The 17,055-nt window shown below is 38.4% G+C and overlaps 1 protein-coding gene across 1 annotated transcript in view; it reads right to left on the reverse strand.

Moving 5' to 3' along the window:
• Positions 1-479: 479 nt before the first annotated feature.
• The window catches only part of LOC145771790 (uncharacterized), a 55,554-nt gene continuing 38,978 nt past the window's right edge, over positions 480-17,055 (reverse strand). The window contains exons 13-14 of the mRNA XM_082583521.1: positions 4,468-4,544; positions 480-545 (exon numbers count right to left, since the gene is read on the reverse strand). Coding sequence (XP_082439647.1) covers positions 480-545; positions 4,468-4,544 — 143 coding nt within the window. The remainder of the gene's footprint in view (positions 546-4,467; positions 4,545-17,055) is intronic.

A 17,055-nucleotide genomic window follows, 5' to 3' on the forward strand; every position in this document is an offset into this window, starting at 1 on the left:
TTTTTGTTATTGGCCTGTGTACTCAAACTAATGTGTATCAAATGAGTGAAGAGCTTTTCTTTGGAACTCCTTCTCTAATTTGCCGTTTTCGCTACCTTTTCAAAGAAATTTGGCTTTCAAAAGTGGGTGGGCTAGGCCCACCCAGAAAATAAAGTAGGTGGCCCAGGCCCACGTGGTTCCTCCATCCCTGTTTGATACCCGTTAAGAAAATGCATGCTTGTGATTGGCAAGACACTTAGTGGTGCACATAAAGATGAAGACGGAGAATTGCTTTTGCCTTTTGATCTTCTTGAGCCAAATCTTTAACCATCGAGCTTTAACCAGAAGTCTAAATATGACGGCAACGACGAGCAGGTTCAGTACAGTGCCAAATTGTGGTCTTGTTCGATATTTATAGTTGACACAAGATTATATATTTCACATTTACACGTTTTTAAAAATAATTGCCTTAGTCGATCATAGATCGTTGTTAGAGGGCATCACATGTATTGAATTCGAGGTTTCATTGTTATATATTCTTCCTCACCGTGACTAGCTGTTGCATCCTGTGAAAACGAATCAATAAAGAAATAATCAGCACATGTACACAGATGGGCGTGATCTTGATCTTGAAGATCACTTTTTTTTGGTGATCTTGATCTTGAAGAACAGTAAGATCAAGATCACTTTAAAATTGAAGTTTACTTCCTAGATAGAGGCATTTTTTAGAACTCGTACTGTACAAAGTAATTAGTGGCAACTACTGACATTAAGCCACTGTTAATATGATATGTGTCCAACCATGGCCATCTAAAGATATGGCCTGATTTGTCACATTTTGCAGGAATTTCCAGGTTTTTCTAACTTTGGACAAACGTTTAAATAAATTTTTCTAAAAATTAGATTTTTACGCTTTCTTTATTCTTTTCTCCAGACGACACAATAGGTTTTAACATTCTCACATGTTGATAAACAAAGAAAATTTGATTTCGAAGATTTTAGTCAGACTGTTAATTTTCAATAACAGTCTGATTTTGCGTTTTTCAACTTACTTTTTCTCATTTGCTACTGCTTCCCCAAGGCAACAAAAAAGTTTTATGTCATTAGGAAACCACAAAAAGTAAAAACATCTCAAAAAATGTCAGTCAAGCACTAGCAGTAGCTGTAATCAAAATCTGCAAAATGTGACAAATCAGGCCGCATCTCCAGGTGGCCATGGTCCAACAAAAGACGATTTAAAGTCTCCATCTAATCTGGTCAGTGTTGCCATTTCGAAATTGAAAACATTTTCTGTGTTGGTCATAATAAAGATGTCAACTTCCGTGTACTTTATGTTGACGTAAAAAAAACGATTTAAGTTTGTTCACAATTTCCATGTGTGAATTTTAAAGAAATGTTTGCTTTCTTTGACTCAATTTTAGATGTTTCAATAGTCTAGAATAGGAGTGATAAAAAACTGGACTCTAGCCGACTGTGGTCATGTAAAGCAGGGCTTCCCAATTTTTTTTGCTTGCGACCCCTTTTAATCTCCTAAAATTTTCCGCGACCCTCTACGATTAAAAGGATAAACAATGCGAAATATACGTTTGTGATATTTACTGAAAGGCTTTATTTAAACGAAAACTAAAACCAAGCTATCCGTACTCGAAGCCTACTACTTTACAACTTGTAGCCTGCTGGAAACAAAACCAAACAGTAAACACATTTATTCAGTGTGATGGGTGCGACTGCTCTCTGCTACAAAGCAAGTCGTTCGATGTTTGTCAATGGTGTTCTCAAGGCGATTTCAATGTTACTTACGCTAGAACGGTATTTTATCAACGTTCAAAACACTGACACGCACATATCCGTGGATATTAACAGCAGGAGTGCGGTTACTGCTACGCTATAATGGTGAAAATTCCGCTCTAACGTTAGGCTAAGCAGGGGTCACCAAACTACGGCCCGCGGACCAGAACCGGCCCGCGAATTGATTTCTTCCGCACCGCCACGTGCTGCGGAAATTACAGCTGCACTACAAATTAATTCTGTACATGTGCTTCCCTTGGCATTAGCAACCGTCTTTGGCTTTGCCTTTTTGTGTAATAGAGACCTCTTTGTTAAAATTGTTCGTTCTTATAGTTCGTTGTTGTATGTTGAATTTTTATATTTTTCAACCAGGCAGCCTACATGTTGCCTGTTGGTGTTCTGTTTTTGTCATTTGGCCACCACAAATGGGGACAACCTAGGCCAAATTTGGAAAGATGTAATGTTGTTTCAAGAGCACGATGCCCTGTACTTGTAGTGTATCAAAGCAGGGGATAACTTTTCCAACAACCTTTCGATTTTCATCACAAGTTTGCTATTCCAACGCTGACTTTGTTATTTATTTTGCTCAATTCAAGTCAATGGAGATTCTAAATAGTTGTATTTCTTTTCGCGATTTGCATCGGCCAGCAGCTGTTAATCTCGCAGCAATCCTGACATCAGAGAAAAAAGTTTGGTGACCCCTGGGCTAAGGCTAAGTCAAAAAGTGTGGAACTTTTTTCCAGAAAATTCAAGCCACAAAAATTCAAGAGTCAAAAGATAAATCTGCAATTTTTTTTTCTGAGATTTGAAAGAGAGGTGCTCGGCACTTTGTTTTTGCATTGCAAATTGGGTTTTGGATCCACTCTAAATTGGTATTGTCCAATTCTAGAGGAAATTACTTTTTAAACTCTTTCAACAGTCTTGACAAGTGTGGATAACCAGAGGCTTATAATCATTCGCTATCTCCGCTTGCAGCAGATTGCGCATCAACATGGTTTACTTGACAGGGTTTCATGTGATTTTTGAGGCTTATTAACGTTTAATTCCACGCCATTGTTAGCCAAACCTTTTCAGTAAATGAGAATGTTTCAAACAAATCATTTTCAACCTTTCGTTTCTAGATGTTTAATTTTTTGATGAACGCTCCAACTTTAGATTTCATTGTAACAACATAAATATTTTCTCCTTGGAACGACAAATTAAATTCGTTCCCTTTTTCAAGCAAACCTGACAAATAGCATAATTTGAAAAGCCTTTCCAAAAACGTCTTTAAAAAACGGCGGACAGAATCTAAAGTTTTTTCCGTTGGAAAAATCACTACTTGATTTTTCAACACTAATAACTTTTTGAAGCATTGGTTTTAGTTTTGAAATCCAGGTTTACAATGCAGCAAAGAGGGTTTCAAACTCCTATTCCATATTTTACTATATAAATTTGCAAAATTCGGGTAGCCTATAGAGTGCACGACTCTTAATAAAGTTAATAACTTTCACAGCATCTTGCACATAAGTGTTAATGTGCAGTGCTTTGTGTAAATTTTGTATACTGTCTGCGACCACGAAGTTCGTTACGCGACCCCCACTTTGGGAAGCCCTGATGTAAAGTGTTTTATTGCAGAAAATCAACCAGACCGAGACTTGCTTAAGATCTGAGTATGGAGCGGTTTGTCTGACCGCAAACCTCTGAACTTTTTTGATAGCAGACAACAGTATCAAGGTTACCAAATGGTTAAATGGTGCAATAAACATTGACATAATACAATGAAAGTTAAAACTACTTAGTAACACGAATAAAAACTCCTACATGCACCAGACAAAAATTTGGTAAAAATGGATGCAGTTCAAAGTTTATTTTTATTTATTTATTATAAATAAAAAGTATAAAACTAATTGCATATTTTGCGACTTTTTTAGTACTACTGTAATGAACCTCGGCCTTGGGTGTGAGTGTGACGTTGTGGTTCTACGCAAACTACGTCAGCAATTGATAGGCCTAATAGCAACAGTCACTAACTTATTACAATTCTTAGGCCAGTGATCGAGTAGTCAAAAGTAAAAGTTAGCAAGACCAACTATATACCTTTACCCAGGTTGCTTGTAGTAATTATTTTTTGCAACATCATTGATCAAAAACTTCATTTTTTTTCGAGTACACAAAAAGTTATATTGATCTTCAAGATCATGATCTTGGTCTTCAAGATCACCAATACTGGTGGTCTTGCCCATCTCTGGATGTAAACAAGGGTTAGACCACGAGTCTGCGTCATTTGGCACGTTTTTTTGTAAAAAAATATAAAAAGTATGGGTTTATGCAAAAAACGTAAAAACTTTGCCCTATTAATTTTGGAGCTTTAACGATTTGGAGTTGTTAATGGTCGATATATTGGTATACATCATGCCCAACTTGAATTGAACAAAACAAATAGCTATAAATATTTCAACAACCTGACGAATTATAATATTTCGGCCACTATCAAACGTGTCTTAAAATGCTGTGCAAGATTTCTTTGGTAGAAATGGACATTGGACACAGCTGGCAAGTTTTTTGACTCCCCTAAAAATCTCCAAGTTAAAAAAAAACAATTATAATAACGGTTTAGGGATATCAATTCAAATATAATTTCTTTAAACATTTAGTAAGTTATCATTGATATTCCGCAAAATAATAAACCAGTCTAAATCATTTGAGTACACAACTTACATGTGAAAAGACCACGTTTTGATCAAAATGAATTCTTTTCCTCTGTTTGGATCTGATTTCTGCATAGTTGTGTTCACCTAAGAGATGTGTTTGAAAACAAAAAAAAAGACTACGAAAGTTGACAAAAAATGTTGTAATCACAATTTATAATGCTAATGAAACAACATATTTCTCAAATATTCCATACTGATTGTTAGAAAAATATCTTGCTTTCATATTAGTTACTACTCTCTAAAACCTCTAAAAAAGTTTTAGAGAGTATAGTAACTACATTTGATATAATTTGCTCTGCTTGGCATGGAGCATTGTTTGTAGTATTAATAGTATTTATTGTTTAGTTTCATGGTATGTATATATTATGTAAACTTTATTTCAATTGATGTAAATGTTTGAAACTGTGCAACTTATTCAATAGCCCTTTTCCGAGCTGATATCAGTCAGGCGTGACCGGGTAAACACAGTCCTCAGAGACGACGCAGTCAGAACAGATTTTGCTTGAAACTTGTTGCATTTTCGCGCATATTGTAAGTTGTAACGACATCGCAACGTTTTCTAAGAAGTTTTTATCTGGATAAACATGTGTTTTAATGTCTATGAAACTTTTTGTCAGTTCGTTTAATTTTTTTGACAGAAAGATACCAGTTAACATGCTTGGAGTAGTTAATCAAATTTGGGCTGTTTGTTGCATGCTTTGCAATTTTCAAAGGCCAATACTTTCGTCAGAGAAAGATTATACATTGCTTGTAAGCATGTTTTGTTAATTTCATCATGTTCATGCAGTGACCTGTGATCAGCTGAATATGAACCGTCTGTTTGTCTGCACTGAATAAAGCGCTTTAGACGTAAAAATGTGCAGATTTCAAAGAGCGAAATGATTTATTGAGTTCCCTCTGTAGTGCATAAATAGTTTAAAGCATGGCCGAAGTAAAAATTGTTTAGTTTAGGTAACATAAAATTCCAAAAATCATCATCAAATGGAATTCTCTGTACAAACAGTGACTTGGACTTTGACACTATAAAATCACACCAAGTCATTCCAGATTGGCCTATAGCATGGCTTACGTAATACAGGCCTTGCCATCGTGCGAGCTGGAGTCCAAGCTGGAGGCGAAGCTTGCTTCTACACTGTTTGCAGTAAAGAGTTCTCTCAGATTCGATAAGATAATAAAGACAAAGAAAAAAAATGCTCCTCCGCGATCTCGTAGTATTTCTCGCATATATCGTCACAACGATTGATTTAGAAAATATTTTACGAAAACAGCCAACTGACTAGAAGGGGTGTTTCTCTTATTTTGGTTATGAAATAGCAATGTAGTGTTGATTTTTTTTTTTTGAACAATTTTTTTTTATTGCTGTATGTGTAACTTTTACAAGCATAATTTGTACAAACGTATATTAAAGTAGCCATTTGTTCGAGTTATTTACAACCATCCCACATGTTGAATCGGTCTTTGTGAAGATAATGATTGGGAAAACAGAAATCTATGCTGCATACAAGATGATGTGAATTTTGGCAGCACCAAAGTATAATCTACTAATACAAGTTATTAATGTTGGTAATGTTATAAGCTAATGTTGTAGCTGGTGAATAGTCACTAACTGTTGTACATTAGATTTCTCACAATCATTAAGTTGCTACATAGGTGTAGTTTTTTCATTATAGCTGAACCTTGAACAGTCAAAACATCAAAGAGGACTTCCCTACTATAGGTACAGGTACAGCCAGGTTCTCAGCAATCAAGATTTGATAAAAATTTTAATAAACAAATTCCAGAGTAGAAGTTACTCTTAATGCATGTTTGTTTTTGACAGAGAATTTTACCAAGAGAGTATCTTTGCGCAGGGCTAGGTCAAAGCAAGAGATTAAAACTTTAGTTTTTTTATATGTTAATGATCAGGAATAGGTTAATAGCCTATAAGGAACCTAAAAGGTAAGCCTATGGTTGAATAAAATCATATAATTAGCTACTCGCATGTTATATTTAGGTAACTTGATAACAATTAATTCATAATGGGGCGTAAATGTTGTGTGATGAGTTGCAATTATTACTTGCTTCTTGCCAAAGATATGATAAATGTGTAGTCTTGTAAACTTTTGCAGTTGGTTGTTACTTGGTATGAATGTCTATTGTTCATTGCAAGAATTTATCATTTTTTTCATACAATGAACGGAATGACTTGTGAAGCTTGACTACATTTGTTAAATCAATTCAGCAATAGTTATTCAGTTATTAAGAAGGCTGTGGTTGTATTTACACTAATATAATATAATAATAGCCTCAATAGTGTTGCTAGATAAGGAATTCTGCCCTAATTTGAGAAAAGATTAAAGCTGTTGAAAACAAAACCTTGTAGTTTGGAAATTTTTTTTAGTCCTGGGCAAAGATCAAAACCCTAATCTTATTCCTTACTCTAAACCCTACCTTAACCCTTCCTAACTTTAATCCTAACTCTGGCAACACCTGATTGCAACAATGGCATTAAGTGTGGAAAAATAACCACTTCCTATTAAGAAATACAGAAAGCCAGCTAAATCATCAACAACAAAATGGCAAGGCTATTTTCTTTGGTCGTTAATGAGACTTTGACTTCTACTGTATGATAGTGAACAATGCTTTCAGAGTACTCAATGTGTTGTGCGTTACATGACGTTTAGGAATTTAATAGGCAAATAACTTATTGTAGAACATACTGTAGGCTACAATACACAACATTCTTGCTACAATTTACGTGTCAAAGTTATGGAACTGGAGAAGTGCTTTATTGGAAAATTAAAGGAGTCTGATGAATGTTATAAAACGTGGTATACCAAACGACAAGAATTGTTACCCATTGCACAGTTGAAACGAAATGAACTAGAACTTGCATAATGGAGAGCGGGAGTCAAAGTGGAAGATTGCATTTACGACTCAAGTGCAAAGATATGCCTTTATCTTTATTAAGTATACATATTGCGCGATTTGAAAAGAGACAAATGAGATGCTGCACAAAATCAATAATCAACAGTGCCCTATTTATGGCATATGCATTTCGCTCTACTACTGTAGAGCACCATTAGTGCCTTCATTGTATGACACTTCAAGTCTATTGATTGAAAACATTATGAATATAGCAATGAAAAATTCATGTCAATTGCAGAAGCTTGCAACAAAACGTGTTTGTCATACTTTTCTACATGAAGCAGATAGCTTTTCTTGACAGTTTAGCATGCATTAGTTGGGGGAAAAAATCTTTTTGTGGATTTGAGATATGGGGCATTGAAATGGAGTACCCCAAAACTTTTGTACAATAAAAAAAGTGTTTTCCTTTGCTTTTACACCAATGTAATACAGTAACATATTTGAATTCCTTGCCCCAAAAGCTATAAGAAGACATATTTTTATTATTTCTGTACCATAAAAAATAAGAATTCTAAGTTATTTTTGTTTTTGTGATATGAAAATAGCACTTCTAGTGGCACAAATGTAATCACCGATATCTTGAAAACGGCTTGATGGATTTTGACAATGCAAATGCCAATCTTCATCTTTTCCCAATAGCTCTAACATATTAAAAAATGAAGAAATTCTGAGAGGATGGGTTACAAAATTTCGACTGTATTATAATAGAATGACCCATACATATTGTCTTTCATTGTGCTTTTGTGTTGTGCTTGTATTTGCGTTACGGACGTTAAACCAACGTTAATAATAGCAGATTATGCTTGACAAGAAATATGGTTTTGTGTGCATTTGTACCCTTTCATTTAACACCTTTTATTCCACTATGTGCTTGATTTAAATGTGTCATTCATTGTAAATCAAACATGGAATGCATATAACTTCTCAATTAAATTAAAAAAAAAAGATTATTATTGACTGATATGGTATCAATCGAACAGGATTTAACAAAATGGGCAAACAAGCCTTGAAAAGTGTGTTTAGCAAGTTAGAGATATGAGTTTTTGTTCGCCTCCAGCTTGGACTCCAGCTCAAACGATGGCAAGGCCTGTATTAAGTAAGCCATGGCCTATAGCCATTTGTCCTTGAATTTGGTAATAATAGTGATGAGAGATGTTCAATTGTGGCAAGTTGTTTGCCTGGTTCAGTTCTAAGCAAAAATCAGGGTAAGACGTTGCTGCTCTGAAGCTATGGCAGAGGTCCGCAAATAGTGGGTCGCGACCCAAACTTGGTTCGCGAGACCATCCACAGTGGGTCGCAAAACGGTTTAAACTTACTAACTTACAAATATAACTTGTATGGCAAAAATAAATACAATCATATAGCCTACTCTTTGATAGGGGGGTGTGTTATTTGACGAATTTCACGATAGCAACGAGGCACGGTGCTTAAAATATGTGGAGTAGTATCCAAATCCGGAATATGAAAACAATTATCATATTGGACCACCCTAACCCCATGTACATGCCCCCTGAAAAGGGGGTATCCATAAATTCATCGAAATATGAGTTTTTAAGCCTTTTCACCAAACGACGTGTATTTTTGCGGTATTTATGGTGCTCCTATAGGGGTTTTCGGGGTCTGTGAGTTCAAATATGGCATTAGAAATTACCTCCAAAAATCCGATATAATGGTAATTCAATATGGCGGCCAAAATGGCGCTTAGAATGGGTACTTTCGTAAAGTTTAACCAAACATAGTCATGTAATATGTCGAATTATAGGCTTTCGGGGGCGTAGAATACGAATTCATGATTATTTCAAACGAAAAATAAGCTGATAACAACATATTTTCAAACTTATGACGTATATGTAATTTAGTATAAAACACAGTATTCAGCTCTTTGTTAGATTCATGCCGTCAAGAACAGAATTTAAATCAGTCATCGTAACATCCGCTTAGCAACTCAAATTACTCAGGTAAGCTTTCAGATTGGCTCCATAAACAGAAGATGGCAACTTTTTATGGTCTTTCAATAAACGAAAAATGTCACTTTGTTTTGGAACTGAGAGTGCAGTGTCACGGGCGTATCTGATCTCGAGGTATAACCGCTTCTGTTTCTCAATCTCTGTTGTATTACTATTTAGAATCTCATCCACATAAGAGTCCTTTGTAAAAGGATCGCCTTGTTTTTTCAGTACCATGAGTATCATAAACAATTAACTGTAGCAAGCCAGCCATCTTCAGTCTAGTGCATTGGATAACGCTAGACTTGTAACAAAGGACTTGCAGGACTGGTGAGCAAATACTGGTATTACCCTTAAATCGTGGCAAGCGATAGAACAGATGATCCTAACAGTTATTGAAGAATACAAACTAAGGAAGAGTAAGAGGAATAGGTCGACAGATACAGAGCCAAAAAAGGGGAGTTTTTGGCAAACACGAGGCAGACATTTTGGACTGGAGACAGAGCTTGGTAGAAGTTTTCTGCAACTGGCATGTAGACACCATATCCATGATTTGATTGGGGGGCATCTTGCTCAATTGTGTTTAGCCCAACCACATGATCCAATGAACAGCTGTTCAAGCAACTGGTGAACAATTGGAGCGAATTGAACCACAACTACACATTGATCGAGGTAACTGCTTCCTTCAGACATCACCTTCCTTCAGACATGGATCGAGAACAGCACCAAGGAGACTCTTCAACATGACTACCTGGAGGTGACAGAACTAACACTGCTGTTTCTTGGAGGGATCGTCCCTGCCAGGTGGAGATCCATCACCATCAAAGCGCCTGGGGCATTCCACCATGCCCGTTGGATTAGCAAAACTTTGTACACGTTTAAGGTGGCACTCTTCCGATGCCAGCTTGGGAATGTATATGCACCCGAAGAATTGGAAGACATCACCACTCACCAGTCTTGCTGTATTCTTGGCAATCTTTTACACAAAAGCGTAGTTAACGAGCAGGAGTGCTGCTGATGCACCATCGATAGACCTGGTACTAATGAAGAACCCCCTCAAGGCAGAGGCCAGTATCAGCAAGGACCCAATGATGTGGCCTGCCAAATTTCTCTCCTTTGTTTTTCTGGCCAGACAGAAGCTACAAAATCATATATGGTATCTCTCAGAGAGATTGGTCTCTTTGGCACTCTTCTCAGAACGAACATCATCTGACAGACAGACGATGAGAAATGCTATGCTGATTGCTGAGGTACCATAACGCGTCAGACAGTACACAGACAAGAAAACAGGAGATGCCAGCCTCATCAATTGGACACAAAAGCCCTCAAAGACTTTATTGGACATGACTCTTGGACCATGTTTGAGCTCTTGAATATTGACTCCAGCTTTGTCAAGTTGCCCGTTGCACAATGGACCACCTCAGATAACTACCGTCATGGCAAGAAAGTTGTGGCCAACCTCCATGTTGTCAATGACGCAGCAAAGCGGGCACTAGGACTCGCCACAGATTTGAACACAAATAAAGCGTCCAAATGTGAAAAGCAGTTCGGCTCCGGGCACTATACATAGTTGTGAAGGGTGTCCGAGAGAAGCTGCATGGACTGGCAACGTCATCTGAGGTTGTGACAAAAAAGTCACTGGCCTCCATTTTGTACAGTTGGGACTAATATGAATGTTTATTGTATGAGTTTGTATTGTGTACTGAAGTTACTTGGAAGTAATTGACTTCCATTGGTCAACAGAGGCATGTAGATTTAGCAAGCACCGTCAAGCGCCTACAACGTAATGACAGAGCGATCGTAAGATGGACCTGCCTACTCAAACCTGAAGACAACATCCAGTTTGAGACTCTGTTATCAAAGCTCAAATTAAAAGACATCAGTGAAGTCCTCCAATTAGGCAGACTGAGGTGGCTTGGTCACGTTGAGCGCAGCTCAAGCTGGATCTCACAGGTCAGATGTGTCAACACCGCAGCACAGCGGGGTCAAGGTAGACCAAAACTTTTTTGGGAAGAACTTGTAAAACTTGACCTCGTAGCCCTGAACATGGACTCTGCCAACCCAATAAATCGCGAGGTGTGGAGGGGAAGACTTCGTTCTCGACAGACAGACAGACCACACCCTCGACATGAGGATTAATTCATGGCCTGTATAATCAAAATTGGTTGATGATGATGATGATGGTACATTTCGGGATAACTAATTTTTATTTTGTTCAATAATTGACCATAAATGTGAGGAAAATATGTTTTTTTATTTAAAAGTGGAATTAATTGTTTCATAGACATCGTGTATAATATGTTCCATGCTCTTTGGCTGTCTTTTTTGCATATTTTGGTACCAAAATGAGCCCTAACAGTCATTCACAGCCTGAAAAATCACCACTTTAGTCAAGTCGTTGTCTTGCCGGAAACGGTTGCTATGGTAACGGACTGTTTGACCGTAAGATGTCATTGAAAAATAAAAATTTTATCATGGGTTTGCTCCTGATACCCATTCACAACTTTTAGGTGACTTACAACTTCGTAGTATAAATTCTTAAAAATAACCCCTTTTTTGGCCCAGCCTAATAAGAGGATATTGCAAAACACAATGTAAAATAACAAGCATAATTTATCAGTATGAACATATATAAATACTCAGGTATATTCATTGCGCATGCCAGGAAAGAATAAGCCTACTTTTGGGATCAAATCCGTATTCTACGCCCTCGAAAACTTATAATTCGACATATCACACAACTATGTTTAGTCAAAATTTACAAAAGTACCCATTCCAAGCCTCATTTTGGCCGCCATATTGAAATACCGCCATATTGAAAATTCTTAGGAAGTTTCTAATGTTATATTTGAAAACACAGACCCCGAAAAGCCACATATGAGTAAGACAAATACCACCAAAACGCAAGTATAGTGGGTGAAAAGGCCAACAATCTCATATGTTTCTGAAAATAGGGTAACTTTTATTCAGGGGGCATGTACATGGGGGTTAGGGGGATCGTATATCGAATTTTCATAAATATTCTAGATTTTGATACTGCTCCACAAATTTTTAGCAGCGTACGGTATGAATCGACAATTAACACACCCCCCTATCTTTGATGTGCTGTGTTTCGTACAAATTTGTACAAGAAAATTTATAATTTCGATTGTAGTACAGTAGTCCCCGCTTATTAAGCCCACGGTTATAGCTTAAAGCTTAAAAGACACATTGAGACAGGACATTAAAAACTCTCTCAGCTTATCTCCAGAACTGGCGACTGAAACTGAGCGAACCAAAACTGTGACAGCAGCTTTCCACCTACACAATCCGGAAGCTGATCGTGAGCTACATGTTGAGTACAATGGAAAATGTCTGTCCTTCTGCCCCAAACCAAACTATTCTGGGCTGACACTAGACATATCGCTCAGTCACATACCACCACCATTTGGTGTCACTGCGCAAGAAACTGACATTCCGCGCTGCGCTACTAGAGCACAACCACTATCTCTCGGCCGACGGACACTGGAGCTTAACCATCTTCTCCACCACAAGATCTCTGCTTCCCCAAACGAGCACCCCTATCGACTGAAATCAAGACACCCATTCGTGCTAGCCGCTGCAGCCTTCTGATCAACGAAGCTGATGAACAAGACATCTTTGCAGCTAGCCTACTTGGGCGGACCATAATTGGAATTCAGAATTGAAGTCAAGTACCACCAGACTCCATTCGTTTATCTTCGACGTCGACACATGCCAAATCGGCCTGACGCTACAAAGACAGGCCTTGGTGCGCCTCAACCGTCTCCGTACGGGCGTCGAGCTTTTCCGCTCAACCGCATGGTTGAGCACCAATTGTAAATGGTCTCTTCCTCCTCCTGTGAATGTGGTGCCGAGGGACAGACTGCAGACCGCATCATGAATGACTATATTAATTTCAAGTCACCTAACGGAGTGGAAAGGCTTACACCTCATGGATGATGAAATCAAAGACTGGCTGCTCTCTAGTAGCCTTCCAGTGTAGTTCGGGAACATCGTGAGTTTGGGGTGGTAAAAGGATAGACCCTCGGCCCCAGAGGCTTACACGATGACGACGACGACGAAACTCACGGTTAATAGGTCCTCCCCCGCTTAGAAGCCCAATTTGGTCCATTCCGGAATTACTGAAGGTATGGGAGTGGTAGGAAATCGTCCCCCGCTAAGTCCGAAATTGTCCGATCCCGATGTGGGCTTAACAAGCGGGGATGACCGCATTGAAATGCACATTAAATTGCAATTTTTTTGCACAAAATTATATGCTTCTAATACGTTTGGGTCGCGAAGATTTCGAACGATTGTTTTTTGGGTCACGCCAACAAGTATTTGCGGACCCCTGCGCAGTGCCGGATTAAGGGTCTGCTGGCCTGTAGGCACATTTTATAAGTGGCCCGAAAATAAGGGTTGCCAATTAAAAAAAAATTAGAATTATCAGTGTTGCCAAATCATTGTCACAAAGATCGTTGTTGCAACTATAACATAGGGTACCGTGCAAAAACGTGGTCATATGCCTAACTAAATAACACCTTTGCGCGTTTTTGCGATTGAAAACGCGTTAACTAGTTTTTGGAGGTCCATCTTACGGAGTAGATCGCTTTCAATACACAAAAGTGCCACCAAGAGGTTGTTGACACATTGTTGATCGTTTAACGCAGTGGTTCCCAACCTGGGGGTAAATTACTCTCTGGGGGTAATTTGCCTATTTTTGGGGGGTAACGAGACCAGATGTGGAAATAGTGAAGCAAATGACGGTTGTAAACTTTATAAAAGCGCAGGAATTGAACAGCCGTCTTTCCAAGGAACTGTGCAAGGAGATGGGAGAAAGATACGAAGCACTACTGTACTGTGTGGTACACACAGTACGATGGCTGTCTGGTGGAAAAGTGATAACCCGCCTGGTCGAACTTCGTGAGGCTGTTCATGTTTTCCTGATAGAAAGAAGTCCGACTTGGCTGAATACTTCTCCAATCAACAGTGGATTAACAAAGGCAATCTTTTAATTCAAGACAAGAATGTAACTGTGATCGACACCAAAGTAGCCGTAGCAGCATTTATCACGAAGGTTAAATTGTAGAACAAGAGAATTGGAAGAGGCACATGGGCGCAGTTTCAGACGCTCGACATCTACCTCGAAGGCTATAGAAATGAGTTGACAGCAGCGTTGAAGGATGACATAGCTGACCATTTAGCCCAGCTAGCCAAGAAGATGGAGAACTACTTTCCGAATTTGGCTAGTCTTTAATGGTGCACTGAGCCCTTCACGTGTGATGACAGCCAGTTGGATGATGACGACTTTCCGGCCAAAGAAGAGTTTAGCACTCTCCGAATGAACGAAGCGTTGAAAATTGATTTCAAAGGGAAAGGCTTGGAAGTTGGAACCCTTCTGGATTGGCAAACTCCAAGACGCACCAACATTAGCGACAGGAGCATTAAATATCCTGACATCTTTTTCAACAACGTATCGCTGTGAACAAGGATTTTCAACTGTCTTGGGAATGAAGACAAAGAAGCTCAATCGCCTGGATGTCGAAAGCGACACAAGAATCGCCCTCAGTAGGCCTACCACAAAGCCCAGGATCACAAAGCTGACGGCTGAAGTCCAGGCCAACCTTCGCATTGAATAGTTACCGCGCATTGTTATCTTGTATTCACTATACTGTATTGCATTTTGATTATCATAGTTATCCCTTTGTAATACATAGCAATAAACACTTTTGTTTTTGAAAATTGATTGTGGGGGTAATTGACTCGCTTCAGGGTGGAGATTAGGGTAACAGCCAAAAAAAGGTTGGGAACCACTGGTTTAACGTCTTTAATTCGTTTTAGTTGTGAAAATGAGCGTTCCCCCGAGCAATTCGTAGCCATTAGAGACAAGTAAAAGGTAAAGGTGGTCCCATACTTGATTCAAGTGAGAAGATAAGGTTCTCATTGTACTAAGCCTTCGGCACTAAGGAGAGTAGGGTGGCCAGTTCCTTTCTTTCGTCCTCCTTTCCTGCAGCAATTATGCCCACCCATGGCCACCTAAAGATACGGCCTGATTTGTCACATTTTGCAGAAATTTCCAGGTTTTTCTAACTTTGGGCGAACGTTTAAATAAATTTTTCTAAAAATTAGATTTTTACGCTTTCTTGACTGTTTTCTCCAGATGACACAATAGGTTTTAACATCCTCACATGTTAAAAAACAAAGAAAATTTGATTTCGAAGATTTTAGTCAGACTGTTAATTTTCAATAACAGTCTGATTTTGCGTTTTTCAACTTACTTTTTCTCATTTGCTACTGCTTCCTAAGGCAACAAAAAAGTTTTATGTCATTAGGAAACCGCAAAAAGTAAAAACATCTCAAAAAATGTCAGTCAAGCACTAGTAGTAGCTGTAATCAAAATCTGCAAAATGTGACGAATCAGGCCGCATCTCCAGGTGGCCATGGCCCACCTAATTTATTACACCATAGGTAGAGGTGAGCGGTGTTTTCAACAACCAACTGAAGCCGGGAGTCGAACCAGGTTTGCATAGTTGGAAAGCCAACGCCTTATAATCCGTTGCGCCATCCCACCGCCTGAATGACAAGTAGGCTAAGCTAAAAGAGACAAGTACATTCTAAGTATTCATCTGGAAAAACAGAGCTATTAAGATAAATAGGCTACTTATTAGTTTAGAAAATAATTATTTTCAAAACGCGACTAAATTTTTATTGATTTTAAAGTGGCCTGGATTTTTGACTGGCCTGTAGGCAGTAGGCACGTGCCTACTTTGCCTAATGGTTAATCCGGCACTGCCCCTGCGCTATGGTGTCTATATTTGTATGGGCACTTTGTTTCCAAAATTTGGAATTGGCTTTCCTGCGCAGAAAAATCTATCACCTTCCCATCTGGAGAAGCTCCCATGTATGAACAGCCAGGATTTACTATTAGGCCACAGTCGTATACTTGTAAGGTATGGCCCATTTCCTTAGTCATCTTGGCAACATAAAGTGCACGTGCAGCTTTCTCGTTACTTCGACCATGTAGCTTACTAGTGGTTTGGCATTTAGCAGAGAAAATGGATTTGAAAAATAAGGCTGAAGGTGCAGCTTTCCTTGCACACACTTTTCGAAAAAAAGAAGAAGTTTAACAAGAACATCTGCTTTTAAACTACAGATCACGGTCACATTGTTCAACTGTTTCTTTTTCTAGTATTAGTGCATTCTTCAGAGATACTTCGGTAGTGCATAATATTGCCAGTGCTTTATCAGAAAGAGTTCGATGTTGCATTTGAAATCGTGGCACTGCAGGCAAATTGGGAAAGTTGGCAGTGTATCTTATAGCCTTACTTTTTTGTTTACAAAGGCAAATACACAATTTAGGCTTGCGGGCTACCGGTTCGGTAGTTAATTAACATAATCTGAACTGAATCTCAACATCATTTGAATTTCTGACTTTGTAGCCTACTGGTAGGCTACTCAAGTTTACATATGATCATGACTTACCCTGGGCCTGTTTCAAACGAATGCAAGATTATAGGTTTCATAGACATTAAAACACATGTTTATCCAGATAAAAACTACTTAGAAAACGTTGCGATGTCGTCACAACTTACAATACGCGCAAAAGCACAAAAATGCAACAAGTTTCAAGCAAAATCTGTTCTGACTGCGCCGTCTCAGAGGACTGTGTTTACTAGGCTGACGCAAAATCTCCGAAAAAAATTTTTTTTCTTTTAAATTTTTCGTCAGTTTGGAATATTGTT

The sequence above is a fragment of the Aplidium turbinatum genome, chromosome 6, assembly GCF_918807975.1.
Source record: "Aplidium turbinatum chromosome 6, kaAplTurb1.1, whole genome shotgun sequence".
In the NCBI taxonomy this organism is placed as follows: domain Eukaryota; kingdom Metazoa; phylum Chordata; class Ascidiacea; order Aplousobranchia; family Polyclinidae; genus Aplidium; species Aplidium turbinatum.